The sequence below is a fragment of the Mercenaria mercenaria genome, chromosome 4, assembly GCF_021730395.1.
Source record: "Mercenaria mercenaria strain notata chromosome 4, MADL_Memer_1, whole genome shotgun sequence".
Taxonomy (NCBI): Eukaryota; Metazoa; Mollusca; class Bivalvia; order Venerida; family Veneridae; genus Mercenaria; species Mercenaria mercenaria.
The window spans coordinates 42,092,331-42,117,780 of NC_069364.1; the positions used below are offsets into that span (position 1 = coordinate 42,092,331).

The window sequence follows — 25,450 nt, forward strand, 5'->3', positions numbered from 1 at the left end:
ATCATCGTCGTTATCATCCCCATTATTATCAGCTCCATCACAACAACCATCATGATAAACAATAACAGCTACTTCAAAAGATTAAAGGATGACGAATAGAATCAAGTACTTTGCTTTTTTTGTGAAAATTAATCGTGGCCGCCAGAATTCAAATTTCGGCCCACTTCTGCAAAACAATGTAGTATCTTGGGTTTCAATATCTTCGTTCGTTCAAGCTGGAAATAACCAAATATTCAAAACTTTCTCAATTTTAAACACTTTTGGGACTGCTATTTTTACCTGAACTGATTTAGGAGGCCCACATAGGCAAAACGAATAATATACCAACGCTTCCCCCCTTTTGCGGCGAAATGAGTAATAAATCAATGTATACAGAATAAAATCATTCAACTCTATAGTTTTATATACGGTTCAGCATTTCCACCATGATTGCTAGTATTTCCAAACCGAATGACTTCATTTAACCTGAAACTTAAGACATACAAATACCTTTACAAGATACGGAAATTACATAACATTAACATAGAGGAAACCTCCAAGACCGGATTTACCAGAAATATATCTTCCCTTGTTTAAGAAGGTGCCACAACTTTAATACACAAACCATTGTTTTAATCTTGCCTGCAGCAACGTACAGCAACAATTACCTCCTCTAGCGCTCCATTGGGTATAAGACTGTGGTTAACTATGATAAATACCACAATCTTACAAGAGGCAGTAGATATTTTATCTTCAGGAATCGCTCGTTATAAACATGGCTATTTAATATTCATGACATTGTATAAATATATGTATATTGATGTTTTGAGATAGCACAATATATGAAAAAAATTGCCATTGATTCATAAATAAACAATTCTAAAGATAAAACATCTGATTAATGATTTTATATAAACAATTCATTTACAGACCGGCACATAATTGATTGCTCTGGCTAAGTTTTCACCATGAGAATGTATACAATATGTAAATTCTGCTCTAGTCTTACCTTGCGACTCTTGAATGGTCACATCACATTCTGAGTACACTGAAAAAGTAAGAAAAAGGCTTAGCAATTTGTCAGGTGACACGCACTTCGTTTATGTATCAGTATCCAGGCATTAACCCACAAATACATATAATACATTTTTGCACATATGTAAGCATCAGGGACTACCTGGTTACACATGTGGGACTTTAAATCAGAGCATTGCTGTACATGGGTTAAGATCATTAGCCGAGTATCACATACTTTATTTATTTATTTTGTTGGGTTTAACGTCGCACCGAGATAATTATAGGTCATATGGCGACGTTCCAGCTTTGATGTTGGAGGAAGACCCCAGGTGCCCCTCTGTGCATTATTTCATAACGAGCGGGCACCTGTGTAGAACTACCGATCTTCCGTAAGCCAGCTGGATGGCTTCCTAAATGAGTATCACATACACCTTATGATACCTTATGATATCGTTTTACACTCAGGTCTGAGTCTCACCCATTGAATAAACAACCTAGGTAGATTCTCAAACGTAGAATGTTTATTTTTTGGTTGCCCGGGCTGTGCCTGAGATAGAGTCAGGCCCGGAAGGTAACTTAAAGGTTCCCCCAGAAAACCGAAAGTGGAAAAGAACGACAAACTTCCAAGGCGGTGGCCCACTTTGTTCTTTTTGTCTTTGTCTATGTATTTTTGCCTAACACATTCTACTTATAAAGCTGTGAGTTGAGGAGACTGTAGTTTTTTAGTTGGATAATTACCCTTGTTTTGTATCTGTACTGAACTAAAATTAGAAGGATGTTTCCGTATTGGAGACTGGGGCACTTTGGCTGGTACGCATGCTTATTGCCAAATACGAAATGCAAAATTTTAAATTCCAAATTCTTATTGCCAAATGTTAAACCGAATTGTTATTATAAATGCAAATGTGAAACAATGAATTCCAAAAGCAATATTTAGTTCATATTCAAATAAAAAGGTCAAAATATCATGCAATAGTAATGCCACGTATAGAAAATATAAAGGATTAAAAGTCAACATTTTAAACATCTCTAGAAGAATAGTATTCTTTCTTTGAATTTTAGAAAATATCCAAATATGCTTACGTTTTGGCAGTTTTTAACATCAGATTTTTTTCAAGAAGTTGCGAGCAATCCATATTAAGTAAAACTGGTCGAACTTACATGGTTTCTTTAATGTGCTAAAAATGTCTCCATCATAGTTTTTATTTGGTATGTTGCCAAATGCAGTTGTGTGACTTTGCTCGGACGTACTGGCTGAAAGTTTACTGTCAGTCTGTGAGGTGTCCTTACTTGTGACAGCCTCTAGTGTATGATTGGGAACAATGGACTCTTTGGTCGTTGTTACAGATAATATTTCTTTAGTCGTACTTGGTGTTTTCGTAGTCGTGGATGGAGTTGTAGTTGATATTGTAGTAGTAGTCGTGGTTGTTGTAGTAGCAGTCGTAAATGAAGTCGTAGTTGTAGTAGCAGTCGTAGACGGAGTTGTTGTTATAGTAGCAGTCGTCGACGGAGTGGTAGTTGTAGTAGCAGTCGTAGACGGAGTCGTTGTTGTAGTAGCAGTCGTCGACGGAGTCGTTGTTGTATTAGCAGTCGTCGACGGAGTCGTAGTTGTATTAGCAGTCGTCGACGGAGTCGTATTTGTATTAGCAGTCGTCGACGGAGTCGTAGTTGTATTAGCAGTCGTCGACGGAGTCGTAGTTGTATTAGCAGTCGTCGACGGAGTCGTATTTGTATTAGCAGTCGTCGACGGAGTCGTATTTGTATTAGCAGTCGTCGACGGAGTCGTAGTTGTATTAGCAGTCGTCGACGGAGTCGTATTTGTAGTAGCAGTCGTCGACGGAGTCGTATTTGTATTAGCAGTCGTCGACGGAGTCGTAGTTGTATTAGCAGTCGTCGACGGAGTCGTATTTGTATTAGCAGTCGTCGACGGAGTCGTATTTGTATTAGCAGTCGTCGACGGAGTCGTAGTTGTATTAGCAGTCGTCGACGGAGTCGTATTTGTATTAGCAGTCGTCGACGGAGTCGTATTTGTAGTAGCAGTCGTCGACGGAGTCGTAGTTGTATTAGCAGTCGTCGACGGAGTCGTATTTGTAGTAGAAGTCGTAGACGGAGTCGTAGTTGTATTAGCAGTCGTCGACGGAGTCGTATTTGTAGTAGCAGTCGTCGACGGAGTCGTAGTTGTATTAGCAGTCGTCGACGGAGTCGTATTTGTAGTAGCAGTCGTAGACGGAGTCGTATTTGTAGTAGCAGTCGTCGACGGAGTCGTAGTTGTATTAGCAGTCGTCAACGGAGTCTTATTTATTGTAGCAGTCGTAGTTGTAGTAGCAGTCCTCGACGGAGTCGTAGTTGAAGCAGCAGTCGTAGTTGTTGTTGTAGTAGTGGTAGTAGTTGTTGAGAATCGTGTGCTTTCAAAACACCGGACGCTTATTACTGGGTCTGTATTCCATGCTTTAAAATGATTCAGAATCATTTTATTATCAAAACAAAAACATGTACATCCTATGTACTAATAATATTACCGAATCGTTCATAAGTACTAAACATGTACAGCTATCGAGTCGTTCATAAAGCACTAATTATGTACATTTTATGCAGATATTATCGAATCGTTTATCGTACTTAACATGTACGTCTTATGTAAATACTGTCGAATCAGTCATGATTCTAAAGGTGTACATTTTATATAGATATCATCGAGTAGTTCAGAGGTACTAAATTTACATCTTAAGTAAATAGTATTGAAATTTTCAAGGGTACTAAACATATCCTTCTTGTGTAAATACCACCGAATTATAGAAAGTATTGCTGAATCATTTGTTTTTGATTATCCCCCTTTATGACTGCATACGTTCATGTGCAATATTTACAATAATGTTTTAATAACCGTAAAATTATGCTCAATCTCTGTTTTGACAGCCACTTCATCTGTTTTAACATGAATTTAAAAGTCGTATAGGACTTAATAGTAAAGGCCTTTTATGAAAATAGGGGAAAAAACTCGCAAAGAATTGATTTTTGGTGTCAGCATTCTGAAAGACGTATGTAACAACATACTAAAAGTATAGAAAAGTATCATGGTGCAAAATGCATTTTTTTTGGGGTAAAATATTAAAAAACATAATTGAAACTATGAATTTCTGGAATCGACCCATAATAATTTCATTGTTTGTATTAAGAAAGCGAAATTTTGCATGTTAGTAGAGAATTATAATACAAAAAAATTAAGCTCAAGATTATTTAAAAAAAAACAAGATGGCCGCCAAAATCCAAGATGGCCGCCATTAAATTTTCATTATACAGGAAAACCGTTTTAAGTATTTCAAAAACTTCAAATAGTGTGAAAGATGACCAACATCATAGTACATACATACATTTTATATCAAAACGCACAAACTTCAGTCTTAAACAAATTCAAGATGGCTTCCCGATTCCAAAATGGCCGCCACAAAATTATTTAGGAATACATACACTGAATAGGAAAATGCCTCTAAAATGGTTTGACTGAAATATTTTTCCTGCATCAAACATGATCCCTGCTTTTCTTCTGATTTTTATTCAGGACTGGGGATATTCTTCAAGAAAATGTAAGTTAAAGATACTCAAAGTAGGTCCTGATGTGTTCTGCAGCCATTAGAAATATGACAATTTTATCTAGAATAAAGAAGAACTGTTATTTTTTTGTTACAGCTATTCAGTATGCTGTAACATACAAGGGCATATTGGTAAAAAATGAAATCTGGCCACATGGGAAAGGTTTTCTTTGACTAGAACTGATAGAAAATGACAAAATTATTGCAATTTTGCGTTAAATATTGATACAATACAAAAATATCACAGTTTTAATGTTTTGGTTGTACGGTATTTTTTTCTCAAGAACTGCACATTGGTATTCTAAATATTACTGATTTCTAGCAGTCAGAGGTATAACCAACATATTTAACAGTTACCGTTTAAATGTGTAATTTGTATACAGATTCGAGTAGAACATTACAAAACACTTGAAAACAGGGCAAAAGTAGGCTACAGTTATGATAACTGATTGAAAATTATGTTGTGACAGTTATTTATGCCAAAATTTGACGAGTTGTCATACGTTACTGAAATTACCATAAAATCTTAGACCCTGTTGGTATCAGACTAAAACCTTGTGTTTTTACATGCATCTGGGTTGTTTGTACATTTCAAATGAAAATTGCACAATGTTAGAGAAACAAGTATATATTTTATAGGCATAAAGACACTAAATAGGCTAATAACGCGAAAAATGATAGTCGCATAATGGCGGATTCATATAGTCCTCGATTTTATTTTTGGCTCTGTAGAGCTATTTTCATTATTTTCTTTTCAATTCTTGCTGAAGTCACATGACAAATCTATGCTTGACATGTTGGTAGCATTTTCATAATGAAATGATAACACTACAGTACTTGTCATGTATACTTAGACCATACACCACCCTCTACAATTTAAGGGTCTCATTCTTTAGCTAATCTAAAAATTTGCAGTTTAAAAAATGTGTGTTTGACTGAAAATGTTTTTTTCTGCAGCAAACATGACACATGCTTTTTTCTTTATATTTTGTATTTGACAATATTCTGCAAAACAATGTGAGTTACACAAATTTAAGATAGGTCCTGATGTGTGCTACAGTCATTGGAAATATATGAATTTTGTAAAGAATAAAGAAAAACGGCTATGAAGTATGTTATAACCTTTACCAAGAACATAAATTGATAACATTTTACAAAAATATGCTTTGCAAAAGCAAAGAAACCTATAACATAACAACACTTCCACGTAGCATATTTATATCAATATTATGTATGTCAAATTAGAGTTATATGGCCCAGGAGAGTGCCTATGCCTTTAGTATCTTAAACATTGTAATGGGTTCAATCACTAAGGTGACAATGTCTCAGACTAACTGACAAACTATGTAGAATGTCCTTTGTTAAAACATGTAGAGCTAGTGAAACCATATACCTCATATATAATTTTTTTCTCTAACTATCTCGCCTAACTGATTTGTATTCCAATATTTCATAAATAATTGCAGTTATCAGGGATATAAACTAGCTATTTTTATTAGGGACAAGACATTTTCTCCAACAATTTAGGGGCTCAGCCCAAAATCTATTTAGCCATGAGCTACTGGACCCCTGCTAATTTGTATCCCTGGTTATGAGCTAGATAATTTCAGGGATCAGGCAAAAATCACTCGATCAATGCTTCGAACTAACAACCTTCAAATAATAATAATCAGCTCAAACTTCTATAGGCTGGGGATGCTATATTGACAGGTCTTTTTGTTGAAGTTCCCGTCAGACAATGTCTTTGAATGGTCAACATACAAAAATAGAAAAATGGAAACTCCACAGGTTGCTCAACACAACAAACACGAAAATGTTGCAGGCTCGGTTTGATTGAGCCTGTTCATGGATGGTAATGAAAATGCATGCTACCGTCCACGCCCTCTGGCCCCGGGTTGAGCAGAACTCAACATTTGCACATGCTAAAAGTACAAAAAGTAATTCAGAGACATCCATAGATGTGTTTTTACATAGATGTTCAGCCGATGTTCTCTTACTTGAAGTTGCAACTCAGTATGATTGCCCTGACTCTTGGATGCTCAGTGTTTATATGCTATAACATATAGCATTAAACCACCATATTGGTATGAATGTTGAACCCCGTCTGTGAGCTGGAACTGTCTTACTGATTCAGAAGGTTACCAAACCAAACGTCTCTCAACTTTCCAATGCTCAGCCTGTATTTGCTATTGTCTAGCCCGTAAAGGTTTAATTTCTATGTGCTGGCCCTTAAGCTCGAAACCTAGTTACAATACTGCAACACTTTTTAAGTCTCAAGTCTTCTTTTATGTAATTTACCTGCTATTTCAGTGTAGCTGTAATAGCTCATTTAAGGTACTTGGATAAATTATAAGTTGAATCCTGAATGTGTTTACATCAATCGCTGGATAGAAAATGACTTCATTGTAATCTGTCTTATTAACTTACCTAGCAGAGGTGTATTTTAATTGCAGCTATATCTTTTTTTCTGATAGGTTCAAATTCTAACATATTTTACAACAAGAACATGAGTACATGCTCTAATAAATAGTTGGTTCCCTTTTACTATTGTATATAACATCATGTGTGATGATGAATCAAGTTATCACTGTAATTAACCACATACAACACACTAAATAGCTGTTCTTCTTTATTCTATATAAAATTCACGTACTTGCAATGGCCGCAGCACACACCAGGACCGATTTAAAATGTAAAATGTCTGTAACTTACATTTTCTTACAGAATATTGTCAGTTCTGAATAAAGATATATAAAAGTCGGGGTCATGTTTGATGCGTGGAAATATTTTCAGTCAAATACTCAAACTACAAAATTAGCTAACAATGATCGAGACTCCAGATTGTAGAGGTGATGTATGATCTATGTATACATTGCAAATTCTGTAATGATATTATTTCATTAGGAAAAGGCTACCTACAGATCAAGCATAGATCTCTCATGTGATTTCAGCAAGAATTAAAAAGAAAATAATGAAACAAAACCTGAGGACTATTTGAATCCGCCATTATACAACTATCATCTATTTCGCGCCATTTTTCTATTTAATGAAAACAGAACTGTAAACAATTTCAATGTAATTTTTCCCAAAAACATGATTATCAGGTAGGAAATGATCCTACTAAGAAAAGATGGGAAATGATCCTACTAAGAAAACAAATACTTGAACTTTTATATGTTTTGTTAGTAAATAAGGAAGTTATCGCTGTTTAACGAAAATTTCTACTGCTGAATGACTCAAAAATGTTGTCTGTATACTGCACTTTTGCCCCATATTGAATCTTCTGGCAGTATGTTTTCCATCTTAAGCTTCATATAACAATAATTAACTTATTGTGTGTAAAAGCAAGGATATGAGACAATTTAACATAAAATCAATGACAATTCTGGTTTAAATGTCGTTTTTATGGCGGCCATATTGGATTTAGGACGCCATCTTGCTTTTTTTCAAAATTTCTAATTAATCTACGTTTTGTACAATATAGTAATCTAATGTTGTGCCAAATTTGGATCTCTTAAGATGCATAGTTCAGTTGCTTTGGGTCGATTCCAGAAATCCACAGTTTCATTTATTTTTTTAACATTTTTACCCCAAAATAGACATTTTGCATCATGTTACTTTCCTATACTTTTAATATGTTGTTACATACATCCTGTAAAATACTTACACAAAAAATCAATTCTTTGCGAGTTTTTTCTTTTATTTGGCATTTCGGCCATAAATGGCCTTTACTATAAAAACAAGGTGTAATAAATGACACAGAAGTTTTTAAGCATATTTACCTACTGTCACTGTGTCTGTCTTGTCCTGCTCAAGAACTGTTGATAAAAATATATTTCATTGAATTGGATTAATTTGCGACGAGAACATTTCAGCTGACGCCGTTGGTAGTCAAACTTGTATTAAAGAAAATTAAAGATGAAACTCTGTATAACCTGCGTTCGCCATTTTCTTTTTTCGTTTATATCTTCAAACAATACAGAGTTTTAAAAAAAAAACTCTCTGCCGAGACCACCTGTTTAGACTGGCTCCAGTCCTTATGTTTGTTCTGTTACATTTCTCATATAATATTATAAATATCCTTCACCAGCAATGGAAGTAACTCCAGCAGGTATATACACCTTAATGACACTGATCACTCCAGGCGTCTTGCTGTGCGGTGCAAGGGTAAAATATATTTGCTCATTCATTATAGTCATCTAGGAAGAGCGCAAGGGTACGGACTCTACGGACAACCGATCATATTCTGTGGAGAAAAAGAAGCTTTACGATGGCAAAGGTCCATTCACTACTTACAGCATCCCTCTTCATCTGTCCCGTCAGCACACTTTGTATCATTGTTACATCGATCTGAATTTGCATAACACCCATTTCCATTTTTACACTCTAACATACCCTCTGTACAGACGCCTGTGAAATGGAGAAGGCTAAGTTTATGGTACCTCATGATGATGTTTTGATAATCCATGACGTCAGGGAATAATAAATAGATCTATTTGTTTTAAAATCACGTTATCGGTGACGAATTGTAGTGTTCTTAAAATCCCCCCAAATTGAGTTAGATGAATAAAACCACACCAACTTTGGCTTTGTTGTGACTTTCTGTACCTATGGTGAAACTTCAACAAAATAAGAAACGCTTTGCCTTTGTCGTAAGATCTATACCTTCACAGGGACATACATAGATATACATGTACAATATGCCTGACCTTCGGAATAGCATCACTGGGAAACTATAGACCTTCATTAATCGCCATGCATGATGGCTGAAATACTGTTGAGAAACAGCACAAAATAAACCACAACAACAAAAACAACAAACATTTACCACTTCTGCAACCATGTTCGTCATCACCATCCTGACAATCCGGGAAGTTGTCACAGACGTTAGTCTTTGCTATACAATCAGCCGACGTGTCGCACTGATACTCATCTTGTTTGCATCCCTCTGCAATTTAAATCATATGAAGTTCATTTCAATCATTTAAATATATGGAATTTCTCGGACCGTATTCTAGTACGAGAATATCACCCTCGGTTTTTTACATCTCAAGTAACCATTAAGACAAAGATTATACAAAACTTTTAGGGGATCTTCTCATGCACACAGACCCCTCACCTACCCCCAGAGATTAGCCTATAATGTTTGACTCAGGGGTATACATTTATTACCATATAAAATTCCTAACGAGAACATCTGGACTTTTTATTTCGATTTACAAAATGATATAAATATATATGATCCTGCAGTTTTAACCAATATATCAATTATGGCCTTGGACGTTCTTAAATAGTCATTTTTTATTTCAGCATGAAAAAGCTATATACATGTATTACAGTTATACATTTGTAGTTGGTATCTGTCCATATTGTTAAAAACTGCTGCATATCTGACCAGCAGTATAATTTGAAATTCGTGATTTAAACTGCACATATTAACAAAGTTTTGTCCCACTTTTCTATGATAGTGTTTGATTTTATAAAATATTGCAGCATATCTCTGAAGTCAAGTTTAGAACACCACTTAAATACCCGAAAACTACACAAAAAGGAGACAAACTCAGCCTTTTCTGCGCATTTCTAATATTAAAAAAGTCTCTATCAGGCAAATTCTTTATACGAAACCAAAGGCCGCCTCGATAGCCTAGTGATAGAGCGTCCGCTTCGAGTGCGGGAGGTCGTGGGTTCGATCCCCGGCCGCGTCATACCAAAGACGTAAAAATGGTACCAGTAGCTCCCTTGTTTGGCGATTAGCATTAAAAGGGAAACTAGCCCCTTCTCTCCTACCCTCGTGGTGATTTGTTCCATCAGGAATGAGGTGTCAAGAGTGATTAATATAAGTTGTAGAAATCGACCTAAAATAAATTAACAAGAATTTGAAATTAAACAAATACTTACGTATATCAATTTTTGTACAAAAGTCAGCAACATAAGGTGCCTTTGTTTTCTCTAGCACTACATCCATCAGCTCGTTCTGCGTGACTTGAACCAAATGCTTTGTTGATAAACATTTGTTGTCGTCTGATTCCACTTGTTTGTTAGAGATGGTGTACCGCAGTTTTGAACCACAAGCATAATTTTCTCCTTGAACTCTGATATTCACAAATTTTGCATTTGTCACCGTCATGTTACAGAAACACAAGGGTCCTGAGGAGTTGTCCGTGGTTTTTGCTCCGCTTGTATCTATATAAACTGGCGAACCAGTCGCTTCACTTTCATAACACATTCGAGCAACTGAAATACGAGAGATAAAGTATTAATCATCATCATCATCATCATCATCATCATCATCCTTTTCATCCACATGTATGCATTATCATCAGCGCCATCATCATCACCACCACCATAATCATCATGATTAACAATAAAAGCAGCTACATCAAAAGAGATAATTATTGATTTAGAAGGACCACATAGACAAAACAAACAATATACCAAAGTTTTCCCCTTTTGCGTCGGAATGAATCACATAAACAGAATAAAAGCATATACATCTACAGTTTTATAAGATTTATGCAAGCTCCGAGGCATTAGCTCCATATAACCAAGGTATATATCTTACACTCACTTTATGAGCTCTGTTTGATGATGTAGTAAATCAAATCAAAAACCAACACGTATCTTTGATTGAAATCTGTCATTTAATATCTAAATGACGAATTTGAAAACACAACAATAAATGGTTCTGTTACAGCATCATACATAATATGTGATAGGTGACTAATTTTATCAAGAAAAGACAAATATTAACAGTTGATATGCATCATCAAAGGTGGGGATCTAACCTTTATGCCACATATTGCAAAAATCATAATAAATGGATTTCATTTATAAAGTTATTAGCAAATAACCCCCCCCCCCCCCCACGAAGAATCTGTATTTATATACGGTATACGGTTCCGCAGACCAGAATCAGCATTTCCAAACCGAATTATTTCATTTGACCTTAAACTTAAGACATACAAATACCTTTACAAGATACGGAAATAACATAACATCAAAATACAGGAAACCTCCCCGATCCGGATTTAGCAGAAATATATCTTCCCTTGTCGAAGACGGTGCCACAGCTTTGGTTTAAACCCTGCCTGTAGCAACGGTTACCTCCCCTAGCGGTAACATTAATGGGGACCATCGGGTATGAGACTGTGGTTAAAAAAACATGATAAACACCACAATCTTAGTGACAGTAGATATTTTATTTTCAGAAATCGCTCGTTATAAACGTGGATATTTAATATTCACGACATTGTACTGATGTTTTGAGATTATATTACATTATATGAAATAAAAAATGCCATTGATTCACTAAATAAACAATTTTAAAGATAAAAGATCTGATTAATGATTCTATAAACAATCCGTCTACAGACCGGCACTGGCTAAACATGAGAATGTATATAGTATGTAAATTCCGATCCAGTCTTACCTTGCGACTCTTGTATTTTCACAGCACATCCTGAGTAAACTGAAAAAAGTAAGAAAGAAAGGCTAATATGTCACGTGGCACACGCTTTAACTCACAAATACATGTAGTATATTTCTGTACGTATGTAAGCATCGACAAACTACCTGATCACACATGTGCGACTTTAAATCAAGGCATGGCTGTCAAGTAGTTAAGACCACATAAGCTTAGTATCACATACACCTTATGATACCTTATTGCACTCAGATTTTCCCAAGCTATCTATTGAATAAACACAGATGACACAGAAGTTTAGGTAGATTTTCAAACGTAGAATGTTTTATTTGGTACCCGGACTGTGTCTGAGATAGAGTCCGGCCCCGAAGATAACTTAATCAAAGGCGGTGGCCTACTTTGTTGTCGTTGTCTTTGTCTATGTATTTTTGCCTGACACATCGTACATATAAAACTGTGGGTTGAGGAGACTGTAGTTTTTTAACTCGATAATTACCCTTGTTTTCTATCTGTATTAAACTAAATTTAGAAGTTTGCTTTCGTCACGATTGGAAACTGGGACATACGCTTGCTTACTGCCAAATACGAAATGCCAAATACTTAATGCCAAATGTGTATTGTCAAATGTTAATGTCAAAGATCGAATGCTTTTTATAAATGGAAAATGCAAAATGAATGTCAAAAGCAATATTCAGAACATATTTGAATAAAAATCTCAAAATACCATGTTGTATTAATGCCATTTACAGAAAATATAAAAGATTATAGAGTCAACAATTTAAACACTTATCTAAAGAAAAATACCATTCTTTCTTCGAAGTTTTTAACACTTAAATTTTTATTTGTTATTACATTGTAGTTCGTAGCCTATATGTTTTCAAAATTTATGTTATTTGGAAACAAGGGTTATAGGCACGAATATGATAAAAAAATATACATTTTTAATCATTAAGTGATTTGTAAGGATAATCGATATTCTAAAGAACAACCGCATTCTGATGAAGTGTCACTTTTAAGAATAAGTCTGGTTAATTTTTTTTTCAAATCACTGAAAAACTAACCTAAAACGATTGAAAGTTATTTCTAAGATAACTTTTAAAAATACCTAATCCTATTTGAGAAGTCCAGACAACCCAGCACAAAGCTAACCTTACTAATACACGCTTTTTGTATATATGATCTAAGTATATTAAACTTATATCCATAATTATTTATTATATCATTATACACTGCAAACGTTATATCATCATTATACACTGCAAACGTTATATCATCTTATATGCTCTGAAGTGCTCATCCTTATTAAATTACATGTATCATATTTTTTATAAGTACTCTAAAGTTCCAGGAAAATTATTTACAAAATGGTTATGGGCTTTATAAAAGAACGTATTTTTTTCTCGTTCCCGTGCACTTTTCTCATCTCCGCTACGTATAACTGGAAAAAAATGCAGAATAGTCTTTTTTTCTTATTTTCGTATGCTAGTTCAGAATACTTCGGCAATACGAGTGAATGGCTTTTCAAACACCCGGAGAATGCCACAATCGCATACTAGTATATACGTTATCGGACAGAATTGCCGAAAGTCATTTTAAAGACGTTAAGAGCAATGTAAAAGCGCATGTTGTTTTTTTTGACGTATACAGCTTAATGCATTCTACTTTTAAATCAAACTTTTACTGCGGGGCTAACGCAGTTTAGAAAGTTTGCATTTGTAGGTGTATACAGACTGCTGGAGTATTTGTGTAAATAAAAAAATATAAATACTCAGTTGTATTGCGTTTACTTTTCATCTGCAGTTGCTTACACATTTTAGCGCTTTCTATTCTTTTTTTAAAAAAAGCTTGATATTAACTTAAGGCATGCCCCTTTTAAATTTGATTTGTTTGTCATGTATCTGGAATTCTCAACACATACACTGGTTTCCTTCGTTCTACCACATAACAGTAGTGGGTTATTGCAGGTAGGTTCTTACCTTGGAAATGGTCACTATTTCAGTCAAGTAAAAAATAAAGAAGAAAAAAACGTGAAATTTACACACATTTCTACACGGACATCAAAATGAACAGAAATGTAACACTCCAAAGCGAATCTTAATCAAAACAGCACTCGGCTCTACATTGAATATGAAGTTCCCTGGAATCCGAATAAAAAGAAGGCTCCCTTTCAAAGAAGAGGGAGTATATTGTCTTGCTCATTGTCGGTCGTTCTGTCGGTAGATTATTTCGTAAAGATCAATAACTAGAAAATACAATTTACTCAAAGTACATAGGGTGATTGCCTCTCAGTAAATGGGCCCTGTTTTTTTTTTGTTCATCTGTTGTTGTTTTTTTTTTTGTATTATTTATATTATTTATTATGTGCGAGTATGGCAGGGTGGGTGGGTCACCCTTGGAGTTCCTTTGAACGATACATACTACAGAAGGTAACGTCCTATGATTGACAAATGAATAATTGGTACACGGCGGATCAGGCAGTGTAGAAATGTATACTTTCCTGTACATTTCTCTTTGGCCTGAAAATTTAACTACGGCTCTTTAGCAATTATGAGTAGTAAGGAATGCACTTCACTTAGTTTTTAACGACCAAGGTCGTGTTTCAGTTTCCATTGCACTTGTGTACACGCGAATTGGTTAACCACAGGCGTATTGAACAAGACACAGACACTTAAGTCATAACTATACTTTAAATTTTGCGTTTACAGATCGTGCCATAATTGTTTGTTAAAACAAATTTTGCAGATTTTAACTACTGTTGTATTAAAATAATGCGGATGTTAAAATTTGAATGATACCGAACGCTATGATTCCAATACCCCACTCTTCCATCTATTTGCCTGTCTTATACAACCATTTTACACTGTATTTTATATATTGCTTGGGCGATTTCAGACATTTTACCCAAAGGGTACTCCATATTTTTCGGTGATCAGAAACTTAAATTCAGCGTCGTCATTTTCGTCGGCGGATACTTTCGTAGGCGGTGATTCCTTACATCCAGAAATCAGGCGCCTAAGTTTACCAAAAAACCCATAGACGAATATTATATATAATAGTACGTTACTGGTAGCAATCTCTTGTACCTATAAGGGGAAGTAACACTGTACCAAACTTCAGAACTTTTCATCTAAATCGATCAAGACAGACTCTTGCTGTAAGTTGAATATAGTGTAAAAGTTATTTTAAAAACCATTTCTTCAAAATATAATAATACAATGAGCTAACTTAGTCATATCTCAATTTAATACCCCAGTCACACATACGGCGCGGGTAGCTACGTCTAGCCACGGATAGAAACGTAGTAATCCGTATCGATCCGTACCTGAGCCGTACCTTGAAGTAGTAATCCGTATCAAATCGTACCAATCCGTACGGCTCAGGTACGGATCGATACGGATTACTACGTTTCTGTCCGTAGCTAGACGTAGCTATCCGCGCCGTATGTGTGACTGTGGTATAAAACAGAACTGATAACGTTGCGGTTAATTTGTTGTCACAATACACTCTCACATATCAAGTCTTTTAGTTATTTTGAGCTCAGTAATTTTCAAAGGCTTTGAATACTTTTTTTGTTTATAGTGTAATGTTTCTGCAGTAAATGATTTAGCTCATAAGAAGGTTGAAGTCTGTTTGTTGTTTTGAAATTGTTGCTGTAGAAAGGTTATTCACTAAGTAGGAAAGGAAATATAGGCATCTATGAGAAGGTATTCGTACCCTTGGGATTGTCATCAAGAAAGGATTTCCGCTTGTTGTTGTATGTGATATTATGTTTTTGTGTTTTACGTAAATATTACTTAACTCTTATAGTATTCAGAGAATCATCACTTAACCTTGTTTGGAGAGGTTTCATTCAGTGGTTTTTCAGATGAAATAATGCACATTTGTAACCAATTGACGTATGTATTGTGTGCTTAATTGCCCCTCTTCCGATAGCTCTTAAACATGTCAAAGTAGATGAACGCCTTTGTTTTAAATTAAGAAGCCATTTTCTTAAATAATTACCGTGATGACGCAATAACAATTAAGGAAAATAAAGGAGGATCGGACAGAAAATGGGTCTATGTCGAAACTCCAAAACATATTTTAAAGATTATATATTATATTAATCATTCTGCTCTCTGAATTTTTTGTTGGGAGACGATATTGGTGTGTTGAGATGTGCGTTAAGTGGGGAAGAAACATTTTCAAGGAGCATATAATCGCCGCATCGATCGTGCGTGCGTCCGTCCCACTGTCCGTCCGTGCCGCCATTGTTTTTTACGGTCCATTTATCAGCAGTCATTGGTCAAAATTCCATACAACTTCACAAGAAGTTTCCTTACTGAGAAGAAATAATTCGTATATTATCAACACATACCGGTCAGAATATTTGTCATAGAGTATTGGCCCTAAAATGGTAATTTCTGGAATAAGTTGTCTGTCCTATATTCGACTGGATGGATTTGAATGAATTTGTTGCGTATATGTTACGGGGTTTATACGGTGTAATGACTTTTACTGAGTTATAGCCCTTTCATAAAGTCCTCATAGGGTTTCTTGTCAGGACCTCGTCTTTTAAATTATCAAAGGGTTTTGTGTTTTTTTTTCACACTATCACAGAAAACAGTAAGTGCAGACTACGGCCATTATTCTACCACCGCATGCTTACATTTCTGTGTTAAATTAAGTATCGAAGGAAATGCATTAAATTGCATACAAAGATAAAGGTCATCAAGGTGAAGAGCACGGTTCAACAACCGTATATTTGTCTTGATTCCTTTTTTTAATTTTCTCCCTTTAAAACACTTATTTGTATTACTTTTATCCAGAGAATAAATTCAAATCTGCGAAAGGGATTTGGTTCAACTTCCACACAATGATAGGACTTTAAGAGGAAGGATGTTGTACAAGAATCATATCGCTGCTACTTTAAGCTTTCTAATTATTTTCCTTTGTCAAATTAGTTGCCTGGTTCATTAAAATTGCTGAAGGGGGGAATTTATTCAACTGTATACAAAACAGGACATGAAGAAAAAGTGCTGTGTACTAGGCGTTATTTTATTTTGCTTATTTTATTTAAATTTAACTTCCTTTATCAAATTTACTCGTAATATTTGGCAAGAAAAAAAAATCAATACTACGACAGGATTTTTGTTAACTTTTGAACAATAACAGAAGACGCTGAGGAGAAAGTGCAGTGTCCAAGAATCATAACTCTACCTACTTTACTCTTTCCATTATCTCCCTTTGTCGAGTTTAGTAAAGAGTGACTGTTAACCCCATCCCCATCTCACCGTTTTTTTCTTTTTATTATACTTGTCATAAACTGGTATTTTTTCATATTTAGGTTACATGGAAATAATTTAAGTACAGTCAAGGACAGCAAAAGCATTTTGACCATCGTATCAGCTTCTTTCACAGAATTTATGGCGATTTTTGGTTGTGGTCGACAACTGTGCCCATACTAAAAACTTCAGGTTTGATAAAAAAATCATTTAAAAATTTAAGGTTTCTCAATACCTGTAATGTTAAAAGTAATTTCATTTACGTCAGATATTTACTATTGCAAACTATTGCATGCAGTTTGATAATACAACAGTTTTTGATGAAAGGAAGTATGGAATTTACTGCATTTAGAGACGTTCACTTTTCAAACCATTTTGTGTGTGTGTGTGTTTGGGGGGGGGGGGGGGGGGGGGGGGGAAGAGAACCTTTTCATTTTTGATTCCGCGAAATATAAGTAACAACGAACACTGTTTTAAAACACGACTGGTTTATTCTTAAAAGAATTTTACTATGTACACAAAATATACATATGTAAAATACCCGTAAAAGAAAATCAAATATTTTTTGCCAGAGTCTTAAATAATATTCTTGCATAACAACTTCAAGAAATTTATTCACGGTTATCACAACCAAATGCACGTGACACGTCACGTTAAAATGGACCATCATGCAGAAAGACCTGTTATTTAGGGTACCTCCTAAGATAAATATTTCATAATAATTATATTTAAAATATCTTTCACATTAGGTTTAATTAAATTTATATAGAGAAGTATCCACGTGTTCTTTAGCGGAGACATTGCCCGCAAAAGAGGACTTCATTCCACAAAAGAGGACTTGATTCCGCAAAAGAGGACTTTATTCCGCAAAAGAGATATAAAGAGAAAATCATTTTTTCTTACAAATGCAAATACATTTATAAATGAAATACACTGTATTCTTTAGTCTGAAAAAAGGTGACATTTTTCACGCTAAGACACACATTTTAATGACATCATTTTTTTCACGTAAAGGTGTCATACTGTGTAAGAAATCGTGGTATCGGCTCACAGTACACTCTGAATGCACACATGCAATATGAGTCCGATTTCTTTAATTGCTGTACATGGTCCATTTTAAAGCGACAGTCAAGTATAATATAAAACTGAATATATACAAATGACTAAATGGTCAAGAGGTTAAATCGAGGAGTTGGCGTCAAAGTAAAATCTACATCATCAACATAAAGTTAATATCTCGGCAGCAGTGCTGTTGAGTTTATAAAAATTGATGAAAAAGCAAGGACCAGTAAAATAGTTATTTGTTTTTATTTGCTTGATGTAAAACAGTAGATTACTCGAGGTATTACGTCAAACGTCAAGCCATTATCAAAACAAAAATTCTCTGGGCTATTTTCTACTTTCTTTTGATAAACTGCCGAATTCATTTATATTTGACAAACATATTGGGCAACAGTATATCCCCATCAAAAAAGTTCAGACCTGAATGCAACCAGGAAACATTTTCAATAAACAGTGATGACGCTTAAACGGAATTTTTATTTTCCTGCAAATACTTTAACATGCAAATTGACTAATTATAAAGAACTTGCATATACTTATATGTTACTGTTTATTAAATTACTGGTCAGCTTTCGAGTTATAATATGTCTTAAAAAAGTCATATGAATTAAAAATATCAAATCCAGAATAAAATTGAACCATACCCAAAGGAAATATATAAAATGATCATAAATTACCCTTTCACATATTAACCCTTCATAAAATAATGCTGTTGTAAAGTAAATTTGTCCGACATAACTAAAAAAAACGCTCCTGAAAGACAGTTGTTAAAGGGGCACACCTCCAATTTTAAAAAATGATCAAGAAAGTGTTTTTTTTTGTTGGTAATTTTCAGTTCTAACTCGATTTTGAGTAATCTGTAGACAGTTATTATAAATAACCTGCTTAGTGTGTTCAATATATGAAGAAAAACACATTTATCGCGTTAATCCTCTAATGATATAGACACAGAGCAATCTGACCAGAGGGACAGAGCGAAACAAGTCCCCAGAACAGAGAGAGAGAGAGATAAAGAGAGAGAGATAAACTATGCCAAGCTAAATATAGACAGTCTGATTCTTTAACGTGCCCGGTGTGTAGCACAGATACACTCAAATCCATATAAGCTTTTAATTCTTGTTTTTGGTCCCCAAAACTTGCTGTCGTTGGAATAAAACCATGAAAAAATGCGCTTCATTTTATGCAGAATGTATTCTACCCAAAGTGAAATAGTGTTATTAATGCACGAAAATTTGTTTACCTTTGACTACAATCTTAATCATATTTTGACCGAATAACTGACCTTATCCCTTATATATTTATATGCATTCTGAAATAATTAATCATAAGCAGATATCTAAACTTACATTTTATATATCCCATTTTATAAGAGATAATTGATCATAAACATTTGCAGATATTATATTGTACCAGAGACAGTTGTTAATATGCAGGTTAACAGCATTTGTATATATTCCAATTAAAGATAATAACTGATCATAAGCAGTTAACTAGTGGAATTTGCAGATATCAAAATTCGTCAGAGATATTTTCATAATAAACAGTTGCCTGGATTTACAGACATCCCATTTTGTAAGATACGGTATAATGTATCATAAGCATTTACCTGCAATTACAGACATTACAAATTTGTAAGGGATAATTTATCATAAGCAGTTACCTGCATTTAACAATATCCCTCTCATTATGAGAAATTTGATCTTAAACAGTTAACTGTACAGTATTTACATATAATAGGTATATACCATCACGTAGTTGTGACAACATAACGTCTTGAAGCTGCATGTGCAAATGTCAATTACGACAAATAAGTTTGAGGTAATATTTAAATTGTCATGGAACTTTCATAGTCATGTACTTTCCTTTTAACAACCAAATGGTACACTCTAGTCAAAACGTCTGACCTGTTTATCCACCTTCTTTAATTACATTCGCGATACTTCCATGAAGATTGTGTGATAGTTTCATCTTTGGTTGTACTCAGTTCTCTCCCTTACAATCGAACACCATTTGTTTTTCTACACGATTATCGCCCTCTTCCTACAAAATCCATAATAAGTCTTGTAAGGGTACTGTCATCCATTCTTTGAACAACAGACACATCTTTACCCAGCAGAGACGCAATATCCTTCTTATCTATTCCATAACGTATAAACATTCGGAAGAAATCCATTTCATCTCCAGTAAACCTGTTTCTATATTTAGGACATGATGCGTTGCACTGTGGAAGAGGACACGAGTCAATAAGATGATGAAAACAACTTCCGCTTGGGTGCTGATGACGCCGATGTCTACTCTTTCTTCGTCCTGAAATACAGAAAATGTAAGTAAACTTATATAACATAATGACAATAAAACAATCTAGCCATATTTCTGTGTGCTTCGTATTTACCTAAAACTAACATCTGAAATACATGTAATTGTTATGCTATTAGGTGTCAAGTTAGACCTGGGGTCATTTTAATCTTTGTTTTGAGACATTTAGAAGAAAACAAATAAGACACAATTTACTTTCTGGTACATGCCATTTTTTTAAAAAATGCTTAGGCCATCCTGATGCATTGGTCTGATTTTTTTTTCACATACGTTATTGCTCAACATAAAATATGACTAGAATAAAATATGACATCCTAACAAGTACGTGTGTACATGGAATTTACGTTACTTGCAACTTTTACATAAGAAGTAATAAAACAGCATCACAACTCGCATAAAAAACACATTCCACTTATGTATTATTGGAAGTGTGCTTAAAGGCAAAGTCTTACTTCTCTTTTTATTTTTGCCTTTCCTACTTTTAGAGTTCGCCCTATTGTCTCGTTTTCTTTCCCTTTTCTTCTTCTTTTTCTTCTTATTTTTCCTCTTCCTTCTCCTTCTTCGTGTTGCTTTTGAATCATTTGTCTTCGGTGAATCACCTTGTAATGTGTCACTTAATGCTTCTAATGCACTGCAATGAAGATGTTATAACACTTTGGGTATTATGACTATTGTCTGCTGTAATGCCTTTCATCTCTGTTATGTTGAAGTTTGTTTTAGCATTCGTCGACAACACATTATCTATATGCAATTAAGTTTAGATACAGCCTGGTTATATATCGGTCCAATAAACATATTATTGGATCAATAATATTGTCCGTATTGTACTAGTCTGAAATCCAGCTTGGAATATAGATCTATTTCATTGAGCTATCTACCTTTCTTGTGGAAGGTGGTCCTTGGTTTGATTATATCCATTGCGGGTTAAGATTCAGACGCTTTTTGTCAACTGAATTTATGAACTAAGCAAGTTCATGGGCTACTTTATCTCAAATAAAGACGAATGAAAAAGGAGAAAGTGTACATATTATTACTTACTTCCCTGAAGCCGTGGTCATTAAACATTTATCATATTTATAACTGTTTTCCCAACAATAGATTGATTGCCCAAGTTTAATACTGTTGATGCTGACGTTGAACCAGTCGTATCTCGTTAGTATCTCATGTGACAAACAGGACGGTGCAAACACTGCTCTGAAAAAAAAAACGTGACATGTGTTTCTATAAATAAAATATGGAAATACTGGTACGGCTTAATCTCATGTGACGGACAAGACGGAGCAAACAGTGCTCTGAAAAAAGAACGTGACATGTGTTTCTATAAATAAAATATAGAACTAAAGGTTCGATTAAATTTCATGTGACGGACAGGACAGAGTAAGTACTGTTCTGAAAGAAAGAAATACTGTTCTGAAAAAAAAAACTGTTTTGAAAGAAACAAAATGTTACTACTACACAGTTCAACATTTGGTTCTGTCATTTAGACAGTCATGCATGTCTCATGCAACAGAACGATGCAAAACTAGGGGAGTTACAAGCTGAATTTGAGGTGGACTCAAAATTCAACATGAGCCGCGAGACAACGAGTGACCCTCCTTCAAATTGGTAAAGGGGATCTCCACCAGAATAAATATCAATTTCGCGCAGTTTGACGTTTACTTTGGAGACAAGTCATATTAATTAATTCATGCTCGTTCGATCATATCATATTATGGATTTTGTTCCAGCTGTTACTTAATTCAATGCTCTAAGTTTTCTTACCCTCGTTTATCATAAAATTTCAATTTAACATTTCTTTGGGTACGATTTACCATACGACACATAGAAAACTTTGATAGTACACTGCATTTCATTTCTGTGATATGACGCCAGTTTAGTACCTTTCTACTGGTAGCGACACTTGCAGTATTTGTGTATTCTTTTAGGTAAAACATGACTGCATCACAACTTACGATACATTATCCAACGTTTTTCTAACTTCCTGACCAAGTTTATGAAGATACTCCCACTGAGATTTGGTTACAGTTGCGGCAGTGTTGTCTCCCTTGATCTGAGTCTGTTCGAACACGTTGTCCACTAGAATTTGAGCTTCGTCAAACAAATGCTGTATTACATAGAGTGGATCTGAAAGGTAGATTTATTTTGCTTTATTGTTTGAATAACTTTATAGAAAATAGCAGGCTGGTAAGGCATTACGGCTGCGGGCCTCGGGTTATAAGACAGACATGCACTAACACATAACCACTCTGCTTCATGTAAATGTGATTTGATCAACAAGCAGTGATAGAAATTTCACCATCAAATGTCTGTTTTGCTTTATAATATTTTAAGAATAGACATTACCAAGAACATGACATGAGCAAGGCATGAGAAAATAAAAAGGCAAGGACTGTACTAATATTTATGTTAGAAAATAAAACTAAGGTCTTCAATATATGATGTTATGAAGCCATCTTGCCAAAAGCATATATGCAAGGTTTTTTATCTATGGTACTTAAGAATATGATGAGACCTTGCCAATAGCATATAAGCAATACATGCAATCATCGTATTGTAAGCAGTTGATATAAATAGACTTTGCCAAGAGCAAATAAACAAGGCCTTCTATATATAGTTTTGTAGGTAACGAGTATGGATAGACCTTAAAACAGCGTAAGAGAAAACATGTAATCTTAAATTCTGAAAGCAATGAATAAGAAAAGATCTTGTTAGGAGCATATAACCGAAGTCAACAATCTAAAGAGCATTAAGCATTGGAATAGAATAGAACTATCTAGGAGCATACAGCAAATACTTGTGCTTTATAGTACTGCAAATTATGGCTAAACAACGATCTTGCCAATAGCCTAAGAGAATACATGTAATGTATTGAATTGTATACAATAGATTGGCAAAAAACATAAGACGACCAAGGCCTGTAACCTATAGTACAGTGAGATAAAAATAACAAAAGAATTTGCCAACCAAGACCATATGATAAGAATGAAAATAGGTTGTCAAAGGCATAAATTTGCTTGTTTGTTTGTTTTGGATTTAGCGTTTGTCAACTATATTTCAGTTATGTAACAGGGGGTACTTAACCTTTCCAGTGTTCGTCGAATCGGCATCAGTACTACCCTGTTCTCTGTATGTAACTGTCAACGTTGTCGTATAAATATAGTGGAGAAATGGGTGCGGATAATTTCAGACAACGTATTTGATCAAATTTTAAGGAAGAACATGATAGAACACATGACCCTGTGATCCTTTGATCTGAGATCTACCTATTGCGGCAAAGCCGCAAGACCTATATCTGTAATCCACATTTCTTTGAGCTAAGGACAAAAAAGTCATTACCCAGGGCGCATGAGAAGACTTTCAATTTATCTGTGGTATTGTAAGAAAAAGACTTTGCCAAAGCCATAAGCCGAATACCTGTGATGATGTGGGCAATGGATAAAAAAGATCTAGTAACGTGGGTATGAGTAAGGCCTGCAGTCTTTTATAATAAACCAGGAAGTTGATTAGGAAAGGTCTTTGCAACAGCATTAGAGCTATGCCGATTATCTACATTACTATAGGCACCGAGTGAAATAGTGGTTGTCAAGAGCATTTGAATATTTTTTTGCAATCTAAAATACAATATTATAAGCAGTAGATAAAAATAGAAGTTGCCATGAACATATGACTAAAGCTTGAAATATATAGTACGTAGAGCAATGGATTGCCGAGCAATAGCGTATGAGAATAAATTCAATCTATGTATAGAGTGTAAGCAATGGATAGGAACAATATTTGACCATGGGACCAAGGCCTGTTCTGCACAGTATAAGAAAAGGTGTTGTTTGTTTTGGGTTTAACGCCGTTTTCCAACAGTATTTCAGTTATACAACGACGGGCAGTTAACCTAATCATTGTTCCTGGATTCTGTACCAAGAAAAGATCTAGTGAGAAGATGGACAAGACCTGCAATATGTATTATTATAAGCAGTTGATAAGCAAAGATAAGGTCAACTGTACGTGAAGTTTGCCTGCAAACTGTAGCACTGTAAGCAGTGATTAGAAACAGATTTTTCCTTTTGCATATGAGAAATGACATTTTCAGCAATGGATAACAAAAGAGCATATGAGCAATAATATTGTCAGCAATGAATAACCAAAGAGAAAATGAGCAATGATACTGTCAGCAATGGATTACCGAAGAATATATGAGCAATTATATTGTCAGCAATGGATAACCAAAGACCTTATGAGCAATGATATTGTCAGCAATGGATAACAACAAACAGCACTATTATAAGCAATTGATGACCGAAGTGTATATCAGCAATGATTCTTACTAAGAGAATATAAGCAACAATATCGTAAGCAATGGATAATATTACATTTACGGATAGTTAAATTGTAAGCAACGGATATCTAAGAATACTGTAACACTGAATGACTATAAAGCAATCAGAGCACCTTTAACCGTATAATCAAAATAGATCTCTACAACGGTAATGAGCAGTTATCATACAGTTAAGCAGTGAAAAATATAACTAGATTAGCTAATAATTGTCTGGCCAAGGGAATACGCACAACAAGGCTCATATCATATAAGCTGTAAATTTTCTTTAAACAGTTATAGTCACAATCTGTTAGTACGTTTAAGGAATGATTTGCCAGAAACAATGATACGCTGCTCTATGTCAAATGCTCTTAAAAGGACTTCTTTAAGGGGAGCGGTGGTCTTGTGGATAAGGTGTCAGCCGCTCAATCCAGAGGTCGTGGGTTCGAGCCCCACTGGGGTCACGACCATGACTTTACATATGACACCA

General features: G+C 34.8%; 3 protein-coding genes across 3 annotated transcripts in view; all 3 read right to left on the reverse strand.

The window, feature by feature from the left end:
• Positions 1-13,289, reverse strand: part of LOC123543828 (mucin-2-like) — a 44,879-nt gene extending 31,590 nt beyond the window's left edge. Inside the window, exons 1-8 of the mRNA XM_053542153.1 lie at positions 13,115-13,289; positions 12,016-12,054; positions 10,485-10,820; positions 9,415-9,534; positions 8,883-8,996; positions 8,369-8,404; positions 2,158-3,444; positions 989-1,027 (exon numbers count right to left, since the gene is read on the reverse strand). Of these exons, the coding sequence (XP_053398128.1) occupies positions 989-1,027; positions 2,158-3,444; positions 8,369-8,404; positions 8,883-8,996; positions 9,415-9,534; positions 10,485-10,820; positions 12,016-12,054; positions 13,115-13,214 (2,071 nt within the window). The 5' untranslated portion in view covers positions 13,215-13,289. The remainder of the gene's footprint in view (positions 1-988; positions 1,028-2,157; positions 3,445-8,368; positions 8,405-8,882; positions 8,997-9,414; positions 9,535-10,484; positions 10,821-12,015; positions 12,055-13,114) is intronic.
• LOC123551545 (BLOC-1-related complex subunit 5-like) overlaps positions 1-25,450 on the reverse strand; it is a 256,821-nt gene that overhangs the window by 116,614 nt on the left and 114,757 nt on the right. The gene's annotated exons all lie outside the window — the stretch shown is intronic.
• LOC123551542 (palmitoleoyl-protein carboxylesterase notum1-like) overlaps positions 17,751-25,450 on the reverse strand; it is a 36,291-nt gene continuing 28,591 nt past the window's right edge. The window contains exons 9-12 of the mRNA XM_045340552.2: positions 22,604-22,775; positions 21,690-21,845; positions 21,104-21,282; positions 17,751-20,642 (exon numbers count right to left, since the gene is read on the reverse strand). Coding sequence (XP_045196487.1) covers positions 20,362-20,642; positions 21,104-21,282; positions 21,690-21,845; positions 22,604-22,775 — 788 coding nt within the window. The 3' untranslated portion in view covers positions 17,751-20,361. The remainder of the gene's footprint in view (positions 20,643-21,103; positions 21,283-21,689; positions 21,846-22,603; positions 22,776-25,450) is intronic.